Genomic DNA, 21182 nt, shown 5'->3' on the forward strand with positions numbered 1-21182 from the left:
TAGCCAACATATACTTTATTCACTTCATACAAAACAAACAAATTCAAAATGAGCAGACAACAGGTTTGTAACTGGAGGATTGCTATTCACAGGGAATTAAGACATCAACTCCTTCTACCAGAAAAGAAACAACCAGAAGAAAAAAAGAGAAAAAAGTTAAAAAACAAAAACAAAGAAAGAACAACAGGCCCCTTTGCCTGCTTCAGACTCCACACTTCTTCATCCCTCAGCGTTGTCTGACACTAAACCAAGGTGAGAGTAAACCATGAAGCCCTTTTCCAAGTCTACCCAAGACTGTTATTAAGCTCCTACAGCATGGTCATTAAAAAGGATGAGGCATGGTATGGTCGCATGAGTTTGTATGTCATAGGTTAGACAGTCTGGACATATAGTTACAGTGTTATTTAACCAGTTATATATGGGATATTACTAAAGTATAAATGTAAGGTTGTCATAACTGTGATATGGAAGTATGTGTCGTGTAATAATGTAATTATTAGTTAGATCAGAAGTTGTTGTTTGTTCATAATTTGAGTTCCAAAGGTAACTGTATGCTAATGTGTGATATAGCACAGTTGGAGGCAGGGGTATGCGGGTGTCTGTTGTGGATCTTTTTAAAATAGCAAACATTTAATGGTCTGTTGTGTAAAAAAGTCAAATAGACTCTCAGCCTTGTGGTAATGTTTTCCCTGGCTCCCTGCATCATAGTATGAAGTAATGAATGTTTGAATACATCTCCCACAATATCCTTGGCCACGGCAAATATATCTCCTGTGATGCCTATGACTATGGCGGCAGCTGTGCGTTTCCTTCACCTTTTGGAGCCCTTTAGCCTGGTTATTTGATTGCAAAAACAAGCACATAAAGATGAAATCCCCCAAAAAGATCTAATTCTGCCACCTGTGATAGGTCTATGTGATCTTGCTGTTTAACAGACATGACCCTATTTGCTGTAATGACACTACCATCCACTAGAGGCACTACAGTGACTAGTCAATTCACTCTGTAATCTGCACACTCTCAAACTCCTGTTCACCTAAAAGCTCTTTCACTCCTTCTTTTCACTGTCCTCAATCCCTCTGCCTTGTTTCTCTCTCTCTCTCTCTCTCTCTCTCTCTCTCTCTCTCTCTCTCTCTCTCTCTCTCTCTCTCTCTCTCTCTCTTTCTCTCTCTCTCTCCCTCCCTCCCTCCCCCTCCCCTGTGGGAGATGTGATTGGTTCCAGACTTGTTCCCTCAGTTGTGATTGGTTCCAGACCTGTTCCGCTTGCTGACTCGACATTCCCCAGCTGGCTGTGGCACTGCTTCAACCCAACGCCCTCGCCAAGAGTGAGAGAGCAAAATCTGAAGTGAAGTTTAACACTGCATAATTTAACCCCCATAAAAAAACTTGGATATAGAAAAGGTTACAAAGAAAGGAACATGAACAGGCAGAGTGAGAGAGATAATGAATGAATAAATGAATTAACTGTGGATCTAGAGACATCCAAATGAAAGTGTTTTCTGGGGGGTGGGGGTTGGGGGTGCTACAGCTCCCTGTCTGGTATTCTTTCATGTTTTGTTCAGTCAGCCGGTGGAGCTCCTCTATTGGCCAACAAAGCAGGAGGCCGAAGAGGAACAAGAAACAGCAGCAACCGGGCCAGCTCCCCCTCTACCCCCCGTACACCACTGCTGCTCCTTCTCCATCTTCCTTCCCCTTTACCCCACTACAGCTCTTTCTCTACCTTCGTGTCTCTGCACTGGTGAACTCTGCACACACTATAATTTCCTTTCATCTCTAATCACTGTGAGTTTCACATCCAGAAGCCTTGCAGTTCAGGGGCAAGAGACGGAGAGAGAGAGAGAGAGAGAGAGAGAAAGAGTAAGAGAGAGAGACAGAGAGATAGAGAGAGAGAGAGAGAGAGAGAGAGAAGGGGCAAGAGGAAAAACCCTCCATAGGCAGACAATACATGGACCTGACCTAAAAAGGAAAGAACTCATTCCAGGCCTACTACCAAATATGTGAAAAAAACCTCATAGTCAGCAAAAAATACTGTTTCGGTATAACACTTTGGTTCAGACTGCACACTGTATATGCATGCAAGTGCGTGTGTGTGCACTGGACAGGAATCTCCAAGATAAAGGTACTTTTGGCTTGTTTCTTTTCAGTAATGGAGAAAATCTGGAGTACCTAAGGCATGGTAGCAATGGACTGAAAACATGATTATAAACAGCATATCCCCTAGAGTTACACTGGAGAATAAAAAAATATTGTGGTATGTGCATATCAGCCAATCTGAGCTGATTTTTTTGAATCAGTGGAAGCTGAATGGTGGATGATGTTTGTGTGTTGCTGTGACACAACAGTAGGAACTGGGGTGCACTTTCCCTTCTGTTCATTGTTGACTGACATCTGCTGCGCTCCACACAGCTTCCTAAATGTCTCCATAAAACAAACAAACAAACAAACAAACAAACAAACAAAAGTTCACTTAGTCCATGTGTGTGCAGGCCGCTTCTCCATGTCATTCTCCCTCATCCTCCATTATTCGCCTTGCTCGTTTAGCTCCATATCTGACACCAGGATGTTCTTCTCTGTCTCTTCAGATGGGGTGGAGTTAGTGCGGCTGTACCGAGCGCCCTCATAGGACCCGGCGGAGCCTGAGCTCCTCCTCCTATACAGATAGACTCCGCCCACGGTGAGGGCGACCAGGAGCAGCACGGCGAGAAGGATGAGGACCAGAGTGGGAAGGTGATCCATGTCAGCTGCACTCGGACAGAGACAGCCGAGCAGACAGTGAGAGCCCCAACCTCAGAACAGCGTTCAAAGCACAACCTCTACAATCAGGCATGCGCTTCAAGACATGCAGTGAGTTTTTTGATTTTTGATTGATTATTACAGGATTAGCAATATATTCTTGAAAGTTGGTGGGACAGCACTTACCTGGTACAGCTGAAGAATCCAGTCCTAGGGGACCAAAGGGAAGAAAATCAAGATCAAAATGTGTAGAAAAGATGAAGTGGCTAGGAGTCATAATGGAAACAAATTGTGTGAGTGTGTGCATGTGTATGTGAGCATATTTACGTAATTGTGTGAGTGTGTGTTTATGATTTTGTGTGTCGTGCTTGTATGTGTGTGTATGTGTGTGTGTGTGTCTGTGTGTGTGTGTGTGTGTGTGTGTGTGTGTGTGTGAAGAAGTATGCCCCACCTCGGGGCCTTTTGCAGATGACTCCATGTGTGCGGTTCTTGCAGGAACCAGGCTTCCAGAGCCCTGTGTTGCTTTGCACCCAGAAGCAGCTGTTAGCTGAGCGTATGGTCAGATTAGCATCCTGCTGCTCCCAGTTGGTGTAGTCCACCGCTGAACTGTCCTGCCACTGCAGACTGCCTCCTGGGCAAGCACACACATACACACGAGTGTACATGCATACACACATGTGCACATGCACGCACAGGGACACGCACACAGGCACACGCACACACACACACACGCATGTACACATACACATAGGACAAGGCAGAGTAAGACAGAGTCACACACAAAGTCATTAGTTGGGTTAGTAACATTCTGTATGCTTATAATAGTGGATTGATGGCTAATAAATGAATAGGAAAATGTAATCTTTCCTCAGTAACAGTGAGAGTCCATGCAAGAGGCCCCACAGCGGACTAAAGAAGTTAAGCTTACCTTTGGGGTTAAAGGTCATGCCAAGCCAGGCACCATGTGCTTGCTCATAATAGCCCTGAATGTGCTCCCATACAAAACCATTCTCGCTCTCATCCAGAATGGACAGCAGCTCCGCCCCCACTGAGACACACAGAGAGAAGAGTAACAGTGAGATTAAGATGAAGATTACACCAAAAGAATCTCCCCCATATGTCCCATTAGTGAGCAGTGTCTCGTTTGTGAGCTGTGTCCCGTTTGTGGATGGTGACCCATTTGTGGGCATTACCTTTCTTGCAGGCATGCATAGCCTCATGTTGCAGCCTCAGCTGGTCCAGGTTGAACGCATAGCAGTTGTTTCTGAAGGGAATCCAGGACCAGTCCCCCAGTGTCTGAAGGCAATGTCCTGGATACACCCACCTATGATCCACTGCTCGATCTGACAGATGGAGACAGGCCCACAAACATAATAAATCAAAATACACAAATATAAGAGTATAAGGTTAAAATGTACTTAGATGTTTGTATAACTACAACATGCGAACTCACATCCTACCTGTGTTTATTTCACAAATGGCTGCATCTAATTTACTGTCACAGGAGCACACTGTCCATTGGCCACTGGTAGTCATGCAACCACATCCAACCATCTGATTGGGCTCTCCATCCCGCCAGTCACTGAAGGTAACTGTCTCTTCACCCAACCATCTGTAGCTGCGACCCTAGCAGCACATAGGTGTTATTTACACATTTGCCAATCTAGTTAAACACTTTGCATGGTATTTATAAATTGCAAATCACTGGCTCAGCTCATGGCCAGCACCCACTTATAGTCATATGTTCACACACACACACACACACACACACACACACACACACACACACACACACACACACACACACACACACACACACACACACACACACACACACACACACACACAAACTGAAACATGCACTCACCCCATCATTGTGCAGCGCGATCCAGGCAGGCTTGCGGAGTGAGTTGATCAGGAGTGTGAGGTAAGCGTGCTGCTGCGGCTGACGGACCACAGCCAGACTCCCATTCACAGACTCACACACCTGCAGAGCTGCCTCCCAGTTCAGGCGCTTCTGAATGACACGGTACTGAACGCCTTGGAACTCTAATGGCCCCTCCAAGGCAGGCGGGAGTGGATCCATGTCAGGTAGTAGACCAAGGTCTGAACAAACACACACACAGTTTTGAAAGCAGAACAATTACTATTTTACTATGCATCATTAATATTATACTATTATACCTACCATGAGAAAGTGAAAACATTTCAAATTCCATGTATATTTACAAAGCAAAGGTAACACCATTACAGCATGCATTTTGAGTGTTATCTAGTAAATGACCACATAAATGAACAACACTCTGGTATTCTGTGCTTACATGATAGCAAACAGGGTATCACTGCACACAGAGTAACACTTGCTGTGTTCTTACACATTGTTATGACCTGTAATGGGGTGAATGTGTGGTAGTGAGAGTAGTTAAAGGCAGGGGCAAAGGGCGAAGGTCCAAGCATTCTGGTTTTGTGCTCAGAACTTGAGTACAGTGTCAGTCTCTTTTGTTCCTGTTGGTTTTCTTTGCTGGTGATCTTCCAGTGAGCGGAGGAGAACCCCTCCTTTCCTGGAATGAGGATGGCTTCTTCCTCTCGCTCAGAAATGGAAATGCACACGTGTACTCATGCCTAGACTCTCCTTTTCTCTCTCTCCCTGCTGGCGTCAGAAGGGTAGTGTGTTTTTCTCTTTAGTGAGCGCTAGTGTTTTACCAGTTTCCAGTGTTGCCAGTGTCTCTGTCGCCCTTAGTGTGTGTGTGCGGGTGTAGTGTCTGTTCGAGGTGCAGGTGATGAATCTGTGATGAGAGTCTTCTTCACACTACCTTTGTTCTTCATACAGATGCAGCCATGTTTCTCCCCCTCACAGGCACGTGAAGCCCACATCCCTGTGCTCCTGTGAGGACTAGTGTGCAGAAGCACTACACAGTTATTCTGGAAACACATACACACAGACACACACAGACATACACAAACACACACACACACACACACACACATAAATTGGTAGACAGGGATGGAGGTGTTTGAGAGGACACAGGGGCATGAGATTTTAACAGAATGAGGAACTAGATAGACATTTTTATCGATGGGTTTATAAACCCATTTCTCCTACCGGATTTTTGTTGTGTCCATTATTGTCCACTGGTTCCCGAGGGGCCCAGTTTGTGTAGCTAAGTAACCCAGGTTCTGCCCACTTGAACTGTCCTTGGGAGTCAGAGGTAAGACCCACCCATAGATGGAAACTGGAGTTTGGTAGTAGAGTCACCAGGAAGGCTATGGAAGACAGGAAGAGGGAGTAAAAAGAAAGGAAGATGAAAAAGCTGTGTGAACACAAAACATAATGTGCTAAACAACAACAAATATCCATGTGTAGCATGTAGTCAAACTTACTAGCTTGCTAGCTTACTAGCTGGAGAAAACCTGTGGTTCTGGGATTCCATATGGCTTCTAGCACATTTTTGTTTTATTAAAACTGTCTGTCCAGACTTTAAAAAGGCAGCTCTACCTGATTGTGTGAGATTCAAGCATTCCTCTCAGCTAACCCCAACTGTATAGTCTGAATCTTAAGCATATCTTGGGCCACAAGAGAGAAGCCAGGCTTTTAAATCCTTCAACCAAGTATGTCAGAACCTACAACAAACAGCGTGGGTTTGGTTGGAAAGCCTGAGATTCTGTGCTGAGAGAATGAGGTAGTTGGTGCAGACGAACGCTGCTGATCCACTTTTCCTGACCACTGGATCTTGGACACCGGACCTGGGTGATTGAATCTAGCCTCCCTTTACTGACAGTTTTAACTTACATTTATTCTTGTTAGTTTGTGTGTGGGTTAATGTGTGTGTGTGTGTGTGTGTGTGTTTGTGTGCACCTTGTTCGATGTGACTGGGCACAGTGGCCAATGTGGCCTCTTGATTCCGACACATACTGCGGGCAGCAGACCAGGTGTCACGCCTCACTCGCTCCTGCCCAAACACCTTGTAACACTAGCAGAGAGGAGTAGGCTTATAGACTGCATGCACACATCAAGACATTTACAGAATCAATATATTAACAGTGTTTGTGAAGAATTTTCAATATCAGACATGAACACAAGTAACAGTTCTTAAAGTACTTTTAAGGGGGTTGTGTTTTTGGTTTGATTGAGTTTTACTTTATGTAAGAATGGAGTCCATCCATCAGGGCAGCCTGCTGGGATGAGGGGCGGAGCTGGGGTGGGAGGGGGTGTGCCTGTAATGTTTACTCTCTTACATATGTAGGGCAGATCTACATGACACTTCTGATCTGACCATTCCCCTGAAAGGCAGACAGACTGAGAGTAAGTTTAAACCATTATATGTGTTTGTTTTCATCAGGATCGAGAGCTAAAGTGAGATTGCAAGAGAAAGAACATGCATTTTCGAACCTTTAGACCTAGATATGTGGACACACTTGCGGTCTCTAGTGATGGCCTGAGGTTGTCCAGGCCCCCAGGACACATAGTTGAGCACAGAGTGATCAGACCACCTGAATCGCCCATCATTCTCATACGTGTGGAGTCCAATCCACCACAGATCACTCTCTATCCTTGACATCTGGAGACATGCACAAGCACATGCAAATGCAGACAGTTACCCAGAAACACTCTTCACAAAAACACAGAAGTTGATCTTCATTTTCTGCCAAATCTAAAAACATCCATGAAGAAAAGCCCACTGTATGATACTTGTGTCTGTGAGTGTTATATGGGTGGGTGTGGATATTATTAAATCATGTGTGTGTGTGTATGTGTGTGTGTGTATACCTTGCGCACAGTGCTTGCCAGGAACTGTTTCTCCCTGGCAGAGTGAATGGAGGCGAGGGAGGCATCGAACCAGGAGCAGATCCTCCGGGCCTGCTCCCATGTGGAGCGATGCTCAAACAGCCTATACTGGGCCTCCTCGAAATCGACCCACTCCAGACCAGTGTCTGCACATGCACACATAAACATATGACTTGAAGTTATACTTCACTCATTGTCCATAGAGTTTAACTTTCAGTAAGATGCAGGCACCAGACTGCTATCCTTCACCAAGGGCTCGTGGGTACTTCACCTGTAACATTAACAAAGGATTGAAGGGATTACAGCGGCAAAAAATTTCATCTAAACAAGAAGCCAAACACGGGGCACCTTCAAAAAGGGATTTGCAGGTGTTGCAAAGATGGACAAGGCTGTTCCAAGTAATAAGATTAGCCCTGCCCCCGTCTCCAAGGCAGCAGTTTTCACTGCTTTTATCTGCTACTGAGCATTCAGACTGGAAGTCAGTGTCACCCAGCAAATTAATAAACAAGTTTGTTCTACAGGGAGCACTGGAATAGGACAAAAAAACCCTCCCAGAAATATTGCTTTTCAAATTAAGCACCAAACGAACTCCCTCAATTACAGCGTCTTGCAAATGTATTCATCCCCCTAAAAGAGGATTACAAATGATATCAAGTGTTCCAGACAGTATTTGTATTGCTAACCCATATGATCCTAAGGTAAATTTTCAAGTGACAATTTGTCAGTCGATAAATAAATACATAAATAAACATTCTGCGTTCAACTCCTTCAGACTAGTACTTAGTAGAACAATGCTTTGACACAATCATCTGCTGTGATTTCTAACCCATTTTTCCTGTCAGATTTGCTCCAAGTTGATCAGGCTGGTTGGAAGACACTTGTGGCCTGTAATATTCAAATAGTGCAATAGAGACTCTGCTGGAATGAGATCTAGACTTGGTCATTTCATTTGAACATTCACCTTATTGTTATTCAGACACTCCTGTGTTTAGGTGGGTCACTATAATATTTATTCAATGTTTTTTTTTCAGTATTGGCTTTCTTTTGGGCACAGAATATTTTCTCACATAAAACCAATATCAATTAATGTGGGCAATCAGTAAATTATGATGGAGAGTAGGGTGCATGCACACACATATCCACATGGACACACACGCTCATGACAGGTAGAAAGCTACAAACCTTCGGTATTCTCAGGCACTAACTCCACTTTCCCTGAAACACACAAGACAGAAAGGTTTAGACAAATTAAGCACATGAAGGGTGTGTATGAGAGTTAAATATATACGTGTGTGTGTATGTGTGTGACTACCTTTTGGTATTTTGCAGATCCAGTCCAGCTCAGAATCACACTCTGCCTTTATCCAGTTCATATCAGAAGGGTTAGCTGCTCCGCAACGGGCTGAGCTATACGCACGCCTCCCAAAGTTCTCATATGACACCTGAAAGAGGGACAGAGACAGACAGAGAGAGAGAGAGAGAGAGAGAGAGACAGAAAGAAACAAAGAGATGCAGACAGAGATAGACAAAGGGAGAGAGCCGGAGAGAAAAAGACAGAGGGAAAATGAAAAGCAAAAAAACATAGAAAGGGTGAGAGAGGGAGAAAGATTTTTCCATAATAAACTATACTGACATTTTTCTTTTTGGCATTACTTCTATGAAGTAACTGGTGGAAAAGGCTGTGGTTGAAGGTGAAATGCAGGAACACAGAGGTATGTGTGCAGGCTCCCTTACAGCTGATCCATCGCTCCATGTCCAGCTGTCACTGCTCCGGCGAGATAAACCAATCCAGAGCCAGTGCTGTTCGTGGTCTTCCTCCGCCCTGCGCATGCAGCCAATCAGAGAGACACACACCTGAGAATTCTATGAGTCACGGACACATACATATATCACATGTATTATATAAATGCAACTGTATATAAAATTATATTTCAGTAGCTAAAAGGAAATAGTTCAATTATGAATGAATTAAATATGTAGATTTTGTAAAAGCACTATGCTCGTTAGATCTGTTTTATTGTTTTATTACCTCAATTTACCTCAATTTTTCTCTGCTTTTTTGGTCCTGAAACTGTATGAAACACATACACACACACATCACACACACACATGCATATAAACACGCACACACACTCACGCACACTCAGTCTCACACACACACACTCCCCAGACATACTCACCCAAAGGTCTCGTGGAGGACCTGAAAGACAAAGCTCTCCTCTTCTGGGCTAGTGAAGCTGACCAGCTCAGCGCCATGCTTCTCACAGAACAGGTGTGCCTGGACCCACGTCAGCTTCTTCTCCAGTGCCCCCACATGGAAGACCTGCACACAGTGCCCACCAGAACCCCCATGCCCCAGACACACACATATTGTACACACGCTGTACAATAACAACTGCACAAACATCCTATGACTGGAAGTACACTCAATCAAATTCTCAAATACCCACTTTCTCTCTCTCTCTCTCTCTCTCTCTCTCTCTCTCACACACACACACACACAAAACACATGTCTGTAACTCACCCTGTAGCAGTGTTGCAGGGTACTGGAGGTCTTCCAGTCAGAGGGGCACGTCCTGGTGAGGGAGGGAGTGGGCATGGGGCTGGGGGGTATACGGGAGGAGGACGATCCCTTGTCCTGCTTGCAGATGTACTTGGAGCGTGCACTTGCGCACTGCTTCACTTCCCATAGGCCTGTCGCGTGCCCTGTCACCATGGCTACACACCCTCCTCTTACAGGGGCTAGGGAGGGGTGTGAAGCAGATCGTGGGCGAGTCTGATGAGTGGGCTGCACTCTATTTAAATGGAGTCATGCAATAACTGAAGTTTGGAAGAAATAGCACGCTGGAAAGCCCTATGTTCTAGGTACCTCCCTATATGTATTCAGATTCCTAAGTGTGCTTCGGTTCTTCATGCTAAAGTTTTTGCACCTCGCCGCCTTCTACTCCAAGTTTCTCCTTGAATATTGGTTTAGAATAGATGAGGGGGTGTTTGTTCGTGTGGTGCAAAAGCTGAATGGCCAGTTCAAATCCTCAGATTCTCTCCTCAAACTATCATTTATTACATAAAGATGTGCTAGCTGCAACAAGCCCTTGTCCCTCTACCCTTGTCCCTCTACCCTTGTCCCTCTACCCTTGTCCCTGCGCGCTTGTCCGTGCATGCTTGCCCTTGCGCCCTTGTTCCTGTGCCCTTGTCCTTGCACCCTTGTTCCTGTGCCCTTGTCCTTGCGCCCTTGTCCCTGTACTCTTGTCCCTGTACCCTTGGGGATATCTAGAGCATTACCCACTCCAGTGCACAGCTTAGTGGCGCCCTACTAACCACACACATGAACATGACAGAGAGGGCAGGGACTCTTCACTACACAAACATTAAGTGAGAAGAATAATGGTTGATTGCAAACAGATAAAAATGTATTAAGAAACACAATGAACCAAGCAAAAGACCTAATATTTCTAATCATTACATTGAGCTGTGAGGCTGGCGTGGGTCTTGTGTTTGGATATGTAAGTGAAAGGATGTGAAAAATGCAAGTGAAAGGATGTGAGAACAAGGGCCTAAAGAAAAGACCACACATGTAACAGATGCAGTTGATTTGATGGATGTGATGTGTGTGCCTTTATGCATGCATAAATGTGTGTGTGTGTATACCTGGCTGGTCTCGGTTCCAGTTACTGTATGTCAGTGACTCTCCAGGGAGCCAATGCAGAAGACCAGTACTGTTCTCATCATGCAGTCCCAACCAAAACTGATCCCCTGATCGGCCAAACACCAAGCTATTCACAAATGCCTGCTCAAATCTGCACATACACACACACACACACACACACACACACACACACACACACACACACACACACACACACGCATGTATGTGTATGTATGTATATATGTATGTATGTATGTATGCATGTATGTGCATATGCACGCACACACACACACACACACACACACACACACACACACACACACACACACACACACACACACACACACACACCACACACAGGGGATATTCAGCACGCTTAGATAGATATCTTTACACTCTAGTAGTGAGTGTTACCTGTTGTTGATAGTGGCTAAAGTGGAATTATAACCAGCACACACTCTTCTGGCATCATTAAATGTTAACGACTCCTCACCAACCCAGAAACAGGCTGCACTGTGCCATTTCCAGCCCTCGGGAGAAGAACAAAATGGAGAAATGGAGAGAGGGAGAGAAAGAAACAAAGAGAAAATTATTTGTATGTATGTGTAATGACATCCTGAGAGAGATAGAGAGAGAAATAAAGATCTTGAATGCATTTTAAAGACAACTTGACCTCTTGATAGGAGGGTAAATAACACAAAAACCTTGAGTTGGGTGTGTGTGGGGGGGTGGGGGGGGCAGATGTGTTCTCTCTCTGAGCACCTGAACTCTCAATAACTCCTAAAACCCAAACACTGAACCAGACAAACTTGCACAGAACTCATTTGGAAGAACACAAACAGGAATTTCATATAAAAGTAATTATTTATTTTGGCTGCATGTTGGTTGCAAATCAGATGGAAAAATGTGGTGGCCCCACATTTGAACTTTGAACTACTACAGCTGATCACCAAACAGCAGGGTGACCAAGGAGATCATGAGGACCAAAACATAACCATAAGAATCACACTCAACAGACATACAAAAATGTATTTACCTAACAAAAAAGCATGTGTTAAAATGTTTTACATTAGGAAAATACTATATTTGGAAATGACCTTAATTTAAAAATAAAGGACAGAGGAAAGAGAAATAGGGCACAGGGCTGTAAAGAATAGAAGAGAAAGAATAAAAGAAGAGAAATGTAATATAAGAGATGAATGAGGCCAAGAAGACAAACAGGTTTAGCAGATGTATGAAGGTACTCATGACTTTCTGCATGTGTGTGTGTGTGTGTGGTTTGGTTGACCTCCTCAGCTTTCTGGAACAAAGTGTGTGGTTGTGGGTTGTGAGACTGGGAGTAGAAAGTGTGCGTGTGTGCGAGACGGCAATATTTACAATATGTCTTTGGCAGGTTTGTGCAGACTGACTACATTCGGGCTCTAACAGCATGACACAGCAGCTGTTCTCAAAAGACCCTTTATATGAAAGAGAATGTGGGAGAGAGAGAGAGAGAGAGAGAGAGAGAGAGAGAGAGAGAAAGAAAGAGAGAGAGAGAGAGAGAGAGAGAGAGAGAGAGAGAGAGAGAGAGAGAGAGAGAGAGAGAAAGAAATATAGGGGCCATAGTAACAAAAGAAAAAAGAACAAAAAAAGAGGTGAGGACAGACTGCGGTATGTATCGTGTAGGGATAAAGGGATGCATGGTCTAGGGATAGACAGAATAGGTATGCTTGGTGTAAGAATGTGAGGATGAATGGGGTATGTATGGATGGTTACATTGGTGGTGTAAGGATGTAACAATGCAGTAAGCGATGTAATGATATTATAGAGATGGATGGTGTAGGGACGAGTGGTGTAAGAATATAGAGATGGTGTTGTAGGGCTGGGTAGTTTAGGTGATGGCTGGTAGTAATGGCTGGTGTAGGGATGTAGGAAAGAGTGATGTAAAGATGCATGGATGGGTGGTGTAAGGATGCAGGGATAGGAATTGTAGGGATGGGCGATGTAAGGCTCTAGGGATGGGTTGTGTAGGAAGGAATGAGTGGTGTAAGGATGTAGGGATGGGTTGTGTAGGAATGGGTGGTGTAAGGTTGTAGGGATGGGTTGTGTAGGAATGGGTGGTGTAAGGATGCAGGGATGGGTTGTGTAGGAATGGGTGGTGTAAGGATGCAGGGATGGGTTGTGTAGGAATGGGTGGTGTAAGGATGTAGGGATGGGTTGTGTAGGAATGGGTGGTGTAAGGATGTAGGGATGGGTTGTGTAGGAATGGGTGGTGTAAGGATGTAGGGATGGGTTGTGTAGGAATGGGTGGTGTAAGGATGTAGGGATGGGTTGTGTAGGAATGGGTGGTGTAAGGATGTAGGGATGGGTTGTGTAGGAATGGGTGGTGTAAGGATGCAGGGATGGGTTGTGTAGGAATAGATGGTGTAAAGATGTAGGGATAAGCTGTGTAGGAATGGGTGGTGTAAGGATGTAGGGATAGGTGGGGTATTATACCGGTCTGCAGCCATGCTCTTGGATTTGCCCATCTGTCTTCTGCGCAGCCTTCTTACAAATGGAGGACAGAGAGAAATTACAGGGGCTGTCATTCCAGCGGCCTTCCTACACAGTCAATCACACACACACACACACACACACACACACACACACACATACACACACACACACACACACACACACATACACACACACACACACACATACACACACACAACCAAAATGTTACACAGTGTCATTTCAGGTTAATAATACCTTTTCTAATTAATTGTTTATGCATCTTTGCTTCTGCATACGCATACGCATTCTCACATTGCACAGCTGAGATCTTCAGCATGCCCGGAGAGGTCTAAGGAACCCGCTCACTGCAGAATGCCTCACTAACCTGGCACGCGCCTCTGGAAGGGAGAGGAGCTGCTGATTGTGTCAGGCAGTGGTAAAGTTGCCAGCTGCCTTGCCCCTCCATGTCCGACTGCCCAGCAGTGGCAACCCTGACCACCTCCCTGCAGTGAGAACCCTGAACCCATGGTGTCATGCTTTTTGTGTGCAAAGATCTAAAGGATTAGGACTTCCATAACCTGACCGCCAGCCAGTTAGCTAGTGCTTGTTCTCGTTCTTCTTGTGAGGGGTTTTTCATTTGATGGTGTCATGCTGTGGACAGACGGAGGTGTGTTTCTAGGGCAATGCATTTATTTTCACACAAATTATGTCCATTAACAAATTACTACCACTCGTTCAGGTAATACATTTGCTTGGGCATATTTCATATTTCACCCACAGGATGTAAATAAATTTACATAACTTTACATAAACATACATAAAGGCTACATTTTCAAATGCTTCTTGAATATCATGGTAATGTTGCTGATGTTTGGAGCAGTAATGGATGAACCACTCTTAGGTATCTTCCTAAGGTAGTCCTTGGTAAACGCATCATCCTAAGTTAGTCCTTGGTAAATGCATCGTTGTTAGTAAGTCCTTGGTAAACACTCTACTTATATGACAGACAAGACAAAGCAGACATCAGCTCAAACCAGCAGTTGAGAGCCAGTGCTGTTTCTCTCCATAAATGCAGTTAGGTATAAGTGCATCCAGAAAAATCACCATCTCCAGTGTACTGCTGAACACTACAGATCTGGCTGGGTGAAGTGCCTTCACCACCCAGCACACACCATTTACACAAAGAGGGTACATCAGCTAATGTCACCCTGTTACATTAACCTAGTGAGATCATTGTAAGAATGATTTTAAGACCATGTGTTTGTCTCACATTGACCCCTAATTCCATTTTCAGCAAGGAAACTTGGGGTTCAGCTATTTTGTAGCATATGATGCCCATGATACACATTAGGTTAAGCACACGACACATTACCAAGGTCGGCATTCCCAATCTAAACTTGGGAGGGAAAGCAGTTAAATTTAAGCTTTCTTTGAACTCTGGGTAATAGAGGAATAACAGAGTGGAGACACAAAGTGATCCTGAGTGGGAAATGACTGGGGTTCTCTATTCCACCAGCAGTTCGGTCCCTCTCAGCAGCCTCAAAGATGAGAGGGGAGGCACTCACAGGGCCCCACATGGTGACGCAGTCCTCCTGGGTGTTCAGAAAGTTATTGGGTTCGAATGGGTGCCAGAAGGTGAAGATGACAGGGGTGCGGTCCGTCCACTCGAAGTTCATCTGCATGGCCGTGTCATGAAGGCCCAGCCACAACTCGTCTACCTCTGAAAGAGAGCCACAGACCAAGGTGTTTTATTTAAATTATGTATGCATGCATGTTTATTTACTTCATTACTGCATTTATAATTTTTTATTTTGCTTTTTATTTAGCTTATTGCTGGGGCTAAAAGACAGGAAATTGCTAACATTTTGACCTTTTTGCAGACAAAAAATGAAAGCTTTATTTGAGAAACTTCTTTGGGTCCCTGTGATAAAAGTGAGGGTTATGTTTAGGGAGTTGATTTAGCTGTAATGGAAACACTCCCCAAAAATGACACATCACTGTGTTTGTGTGTGTGTGTGTGTGTGTGTACCTTTTTTCATGTGCACAGTAATAAACTCCAGCTCGGACAGTGTGTGGATACTGGCTAAGTGGGCATCCATCTTCTGGCAGGTCTTCTCCGCTGAGTTCCAGTCCAGCTTGTCAGAGTTCAGCCGGTAGCAGCCAGCCTGGAAGTTCTGCCAGCCTACATCACACTGGTACTGCTCATCATCCGCCCACGAGTCTGGCACAAACACCCAGAGCAGATATGCTTAGACACACAAAAGCATGCACAGACAGGCGCAGACATACAAAGACACACATAGACACATGCGCGGACACACACATAGACACACACTGACACACTCTGACATGCACAGACATGCAGACATGCACAGACATGCACAGACATAAACATACACACAGACACATCCGAACACGCAGACAAGCACTGTATTGCAAACTCTGCCCTGGGCTTTGGATGGTTTTAGCATAAAACTGCTGGGCAATTCTATACTGAATCATTGACCGCAGAAACATTCACACACACATTCACCCACCTGCACATCCACAGATACAGACACTCTGTTGTAGACAGAGAAACACAAACCCCCACAGAGCCACATGGAGGCACACTCAGCCTCACTGAGGTACCTGTGGTGAAGGGGTCAAGTGTGGCGTTGGGTCTTTTCTTGCAGATGTAGGGCAGGGCCACAGAGCAGTCACGGTTCTGCCAGTGGCCTGAGCTCTCCGTGCGGATCACCCCACAGTTCTGATCCTCCTCGTGGTTTGGCTGGTCTACAACACACACATGCACACACACACATGTAAACACATGTACACAAGTATGAGGAAACACTCATGCACACAGGCATATGGAAACACATGCACACTTATATGAATCAGTTCTGTCTTATACATGAGTCAGTTCAAACATTTAAGATAGCTTAAGTAATTAACCAATGAATGAAGCCATTGTTTCACTGGGAAGACATCAAAGAGCATGTGTTGTAAAGCGTGTGGCTTTTGGAGCGTGGTTTATCTCACCCGTCTCCCAATTGAGGTATTTCAGAGGGGCAGAATCAGCCCACTGCCAGCCTCCGTTAAGGTCCAGATCATTCAGACCCATCCACAGGGTGGCGCTATAACCAGTGAGAAAACCTGTAGATCACACACACACACACACACACACACACACACACAGAAATAAACATTGTGTCTTCTGCAAACGTATTCATTCAACAATTACTACATAACACACACCACAACAGGACTGCTTCTGTAGCTTCCATCCCCATAGCACTCCTCTACCTATATCTCATCGTTCATTCCTCTCTTTAATCTTGGGGACTCATTTTCCCCTTGAACCTATTATTAGTTACTACACACTAAATTATATGCCCTAGTTTCTACATATTTCATTATCATCATCATCATCATCATCATCACTGTCTCTGTCTCTTTCTCTTGCTCTCTTACCGTTGATGTAACTCTGCTCCTCCACCTTGGTGATGCTCAGTAGGTCTGCCCCCTGCTGTTGGCAGCTTGTACGAGCTTCACTCCATGACAATGTGGCCTGGAAATTGAACTGGTAGCAGTTGTCCATCAGAGAGTCCGTGTCCCAGAAAGTCTCACAGTCTGCACCTATGTACACAGAGAGGGAGAACAGCTGACTAAAAACTGAACTGAAGCCAGTCAGCATCTATGATTTATTTGAATCATTCAAACAAACACTGTGGATGTGAGGATGAACAGAGGGCTGTGTTGCTCTGGCAGGCTGGTCTTACTCTTAATGGGACAGAACCCCCAGCGCTCGTCCTTGCCGTAGTCATGGGTGGTGGCACACCAAAGATGGCCGTCTTCCCTCCCTACGTTGGTGCAGCTGTGAAACCACTGGCCATCATACAAGAAGGGTAGGTAGCATGGTCTCCCATGGGAATTCCCCTGGATGGTGTAGATCTCTATGTGGGATAGGGTCACAGAGAAAGGACTTCAACTCTCTGCATGCATTAGTGGTGATAGAGCCCTTCTTCTTGTTCTTGTTCAACCTCTCTTGATGAGTACTTTCAGAATTGGCCAAAAACACTTCAGCTGCTGTTTATGTACCAGCAAGCTGCAATCATTATTACCCACATTTGGCCGGGATCAGACAGAAAGAGCCTTTAAAGAATTAATTAGTGATGAACTCATGATAAAATATGTTGTTTTGGTTTTTTAAAATCTGTTTTATTTGATGTCTATTTTATTTGTAATTGTGTGACAGTATTAAGTGGAGCGTTCTGTGTGCCCCAGGGAGGGCTACAGTGTGGGTAAGTGTGCACTGCGCCATCCTGATGAAGAACCTCGCAGTGGGAAAGACTTGGCCCTCACTCTCTGTTCCTGTCTCTCTTTTACTCAGTTCTGACTGAGGTTAATCTCTACAGTCAAACAGAATGCTGTGAGGTTTCCATAGTAACAGCCACATTCCGACAGAAGAGCAACAGGGAGAAAGAAAGAGTGAAGGGCAGAGACAGAAGGAGCAAAGGGAGAGAACAAAAGAGAGAGAGAGAGAGAGAGAGAGAGAGAGAGAGACATACAATACATTCAGAGAGGGGAAGAGAGAGAAAGAGGGAGAGAGAGGGAGAGGGAGGGAGAGACGTGATAAAATACGATCATGAATGAATATGTTAGACAGGGAGAGGCATGCAGAAAGAGAGAAAGAACTTTCAAGTGCATCGGTCTTCCTTTGACTGTCACAGGGCTGAGCAAAAAAACTTCACAGGGCCTTAACACACCTAGCCAGACAGCCACACCCACACACACACACACAGACAGACACAGACACACTCTCACACACACACCAACTCTCCGAGTGAGTAATGGTAGTGGCATGTCCTCTTCAGGTCTGAGTACACTCCATTCCAGTTGCTGCTGCATAAACTAGAGTAGCGGGTAGAACAGGGGGAGGAACAGGAGGGCTGGTGGGGCAGGCTCGGTGTGGCTCGCCCCGGCCCTTTCCCCCGATCAAAATTTCACACTTCCTATGACAACTGTAACAGCTATCACTGATCACCAAATCATGCTTGAAAACCTGGAACTCAGTCTCTAGGTTCTGTCTGGACTTTCACAGTCATTCAGATTTTCTTATATGTTACTTTTGTTGATGTCTTGGATGTCATAATGACATTCTGATGTTGTGGCATGGGACCAATGCCAAGATGCTAAAGAGGTCACAATGATTCATCATAATTCCATGCATCATACACATGAAGGACGACTAAGGAATAAATCGGTTAATGAATAAACAGTTAACACAGTAGCAAATATCATGAATGTGTACTTTGCAATTTAGTATTTTTAGATAGAGTGGTGGATTCACACTTACTTTAACCTGATTTGTTTTTCTTTGGACCATCTGACATTTTTCTTCTTCAATTTTCCAGGAGGAACTGAATATGTAAGGTGCTTTATTTAACCAGATTACAGTGATTAAAATAGCTATTGAATTAACAAAGACTGTCAAGAATGGAAGGTTATAGAATATTGTAGCATAGGATTAAAGCATAATTTTAGATTTTGGCGTTATATGACAATTTATGAGGCAAAAACAACATTAAAACAACCATGCCTTGACAGGTAGCGGCAGACGGGAGCTCTGAGCTCAGGCAGTTGGACAGTCCAGCTGTCAGATGGTGACTCTCTCCAGTTTGATGTTTTCAAACAATCTAGCCTATTCACTGGCTGCCTCTCGGGCAAACAGCCAATGATCTGCATTCAGAGTTGCCCTCGAATACAAATTTGCTTGCATGATGCTGATCCTGGTGTAAAGAAACCCAGATGTGCCTACTATGGCTCTCAAGCAATCTTTTACCATTACCACTTTCTACCATTATTACTACATTCTACTGTCATTCCATCTACATTTTAACCTTATTTTTGAGCTCAGGTCAAGTTATGGGTTTATTGCGAGTTTATTATTATGGGTTACAGGCAAGGGCAGAACATGTGTCACATGTCTTACCGCGGTACGTCTTGGCACACAGGTCCTGCTCATCCCTGTACAGCCTCCACTGCAAGCTTTCGGGTGGAGGTCTGATGCGCAGCGAGTGGACAGCTGAGCCGTTGCTGCCGGCCACAGGCATCTTTGGGTTGGGCAGGTAGGTGTTGAGGGTCTCTAGGAACTTGCTGCAGCTCCAGGTCCACCGGACCCGAGGCGGCTCCCAGTCACAGCGAAACACGCCCAACGGAGACCCGTCCGCTGGGCCGCTCATGTTGCCCACGGTGATGCCCAGGCAGAGGGAGGAGCCTATGTTGAAGAGGCGGTTCCTGGTGACCCACTTCCAGAGCTGAGCATCTCCCTCACAGGACGAGGACAGGTATAGCACATGGTCCCGCACCCCCAGACAGCCCTGGGCCCCCTCGTGAAAAAGCGCAAATGCGTCTGAGTCAGCCCTGTGTGCTGAGAGGAGGGAAGAAGGGGGAGAGAAAGAAAAAGAGATAGAGAGAAAAGAAAGAGGGAGAGAAAGAGACAGATACAGGGGAGGGAAATACAAGGGAGAGAAATACATAGAATTACATAGAGTTACCAAGAGATAGAAGGATAAAGGACATAATCAATATCTATAATAAATGTACATAGACTCATTCTTTAAAAAATCATTATGTGAATGTTGTGTGGGAAAAAAATATATAATCAATATTCATTCTAAGTGGATATGGACCCAACCTAATCATTACAAACCATCAAACTTCCATAAATCGAAACACAACAACAAATAGCACAAATTCAGTGCCCTGCAACAGTAATCAACCCTGCAGCATCGTCTATTTAATCTGGGTTACAAATGACTCTAATAATGACTGTCTCAGCTGTCATTTATGTTACAAACCAATACACTCTTAAAGTAAATCAAAAGCAAAAATTCATTTTTAATCAGCAAATGTTTAAAAACTATATAAAAAGTCAAAACATTCTGCTTGCATATTCAACCCCTATGACTAATCTTGCAATCCTGCAATGACATCTTTACGTCTGTTCCTATATTTTGCACCAGTCATCCTTTTTTTATCAATATGTTCAGTCTTCACTGAAGAAAAGCATCCACGTAACAGGATGTTGTCAGCACCATGCTTCAGTGTTGGGGTGGTGTTGGTTTGAGGATTAAACAAGGCCAGATTTGTACTTCATATAGCATTTTGAAGTTTGGCCAAAACCTCAGAGATTTTGTCTCATTTGACCACAAAGGCTTATCACACATTCTGGGTCACTCTGATGCCCTCAGCAAACTGCAGACACGCAGTGATGTGTTTTTCCTTCAGGAATGGCTTCTCATCAGCCACCCTCCTAGAGCTCCTGGTGCAGTTTCACTCCCGGCTCACCCACTGAACTCTGCTGCTCCATCAGACTGGTTGTTGTGGCTTCTGCACTGTGGATTCCCTCCCATGTTCCCTTCCAGCTCTGATAGTAGGTTTGATATTTGGACTTGTCTAGGCAGTGACTAGGCAGTATAATGCATCTATTTCTTCACTACTGAAAAACAGTGTTCACTGGGATATCAGTACACTCGGATATTATTTTGTAGCCTG

General features: G+C 44.7%; 1 protein-coding gene across 1 annotated transcript in view; it reads right to left on the reverse strand.

The window, feature by feature from the left end:
- Window positions 1-21182, reverse strand: part of mrc2 (mannose receptor, C-type 2) — a 37360-nt gene continuing 16178 nt past the window's right edge. The window contains exons 2-29 of the mRNA XM_027003360.3: window positions 19618-20055; window positions 17405-17578; window positions 17097-17261; window positions 16665-16778; window positions 16272-16415; window positions 15670-15861; window positions 15206-15360; window positions 13641-13745; window positions 11580-11695; window positions 11168-11316; window positions 10044-10261; window positions 9700-9842; window positions 9254-9341; window positions 8832-8961; window positions 8702-8734; window positions 7502-7665; window positions 7124-7292; window positions 6872-7014; window positions 6590-6704; window positions 5837-5997; window positions 5547-5655; window positions 4601-4839; window positions 4194-4359; window positions 3927-4076; window positions 3662-3781; window positions 3185-3364; window positions 2920-2943; window positions 1-2741 (exon numbers count right to left, since the gene is read on the reverse strand). Of these exons, the coding sequence (XP_026859161.3) occupies window positions 2521-2741; window positions 2920-2943; window positions 3185-3364; window positions 3662-3781; window positions 3927-4076; window positions 4194-4359; window positions 4601-4839; window positions 5547-5655; window positions 5837-5997; window positions 6590-6704; window positions 6872-7014; window positions 7124-7292; window positions 7502-7665; window positions 8702-8734; window positions 8832-8961; window positions 9254-9341; window positions 9700-9842; window positions 10044-10261; window positions 11168-11316; window positions 11580-11695; window positions 13641-13745; window positions 15206-15360; window positions 15670-15861; window positions 16272-16415; window positions 16665-16778; window positions 17097-17261; window positions 17405-17578; window positions 19618-20055 (4325 nt within the window). The 3' untranslated portion in view covers window positions 1-2520. The remainder of the gene's footprint in view (window positions 2742-2919; window positions 2944-3184; window positions 3365-3661; window positions 3782-3926; window positions 4077-4193; window positions 4360-4600; window positions 4840-5546; window positions 5656-5836; window positions 5998-6589; window positions 6705-6871; window positions 7015-7123; window positions 7293-7501; window positions 7666-8701; window positions 8735-8831; window positions 8962-9253; window positions 9342-9699; window positions 9843-10043; window positions 10262-11167; window positions 11317-11579; window positions 11696-13640; window positions 13746-15205; window positions 15361-15669; window positions 15862-16271; window positions 16416-16664; window positions 16779-17096; window positions 17262-17404; window positions 17579-19617; window positions 20056-21182) is intronic.

This window comes from Electrophorus electricus, chromosome 3 (genome assembly GCF_041902795.1).
Source record: "Electrophorus electricus isolate QZ-2024a chromosome 3, ASM4190279v1, whole genome shotgun sequence".
In the NCBI taxonomy this organism is placed as follows: Eukaryota; Metazoa; Chordata; class Actinopteri; order Gymnotiformes; family Gymnotidae; genus Electrophorus; species Electrophorus electricus.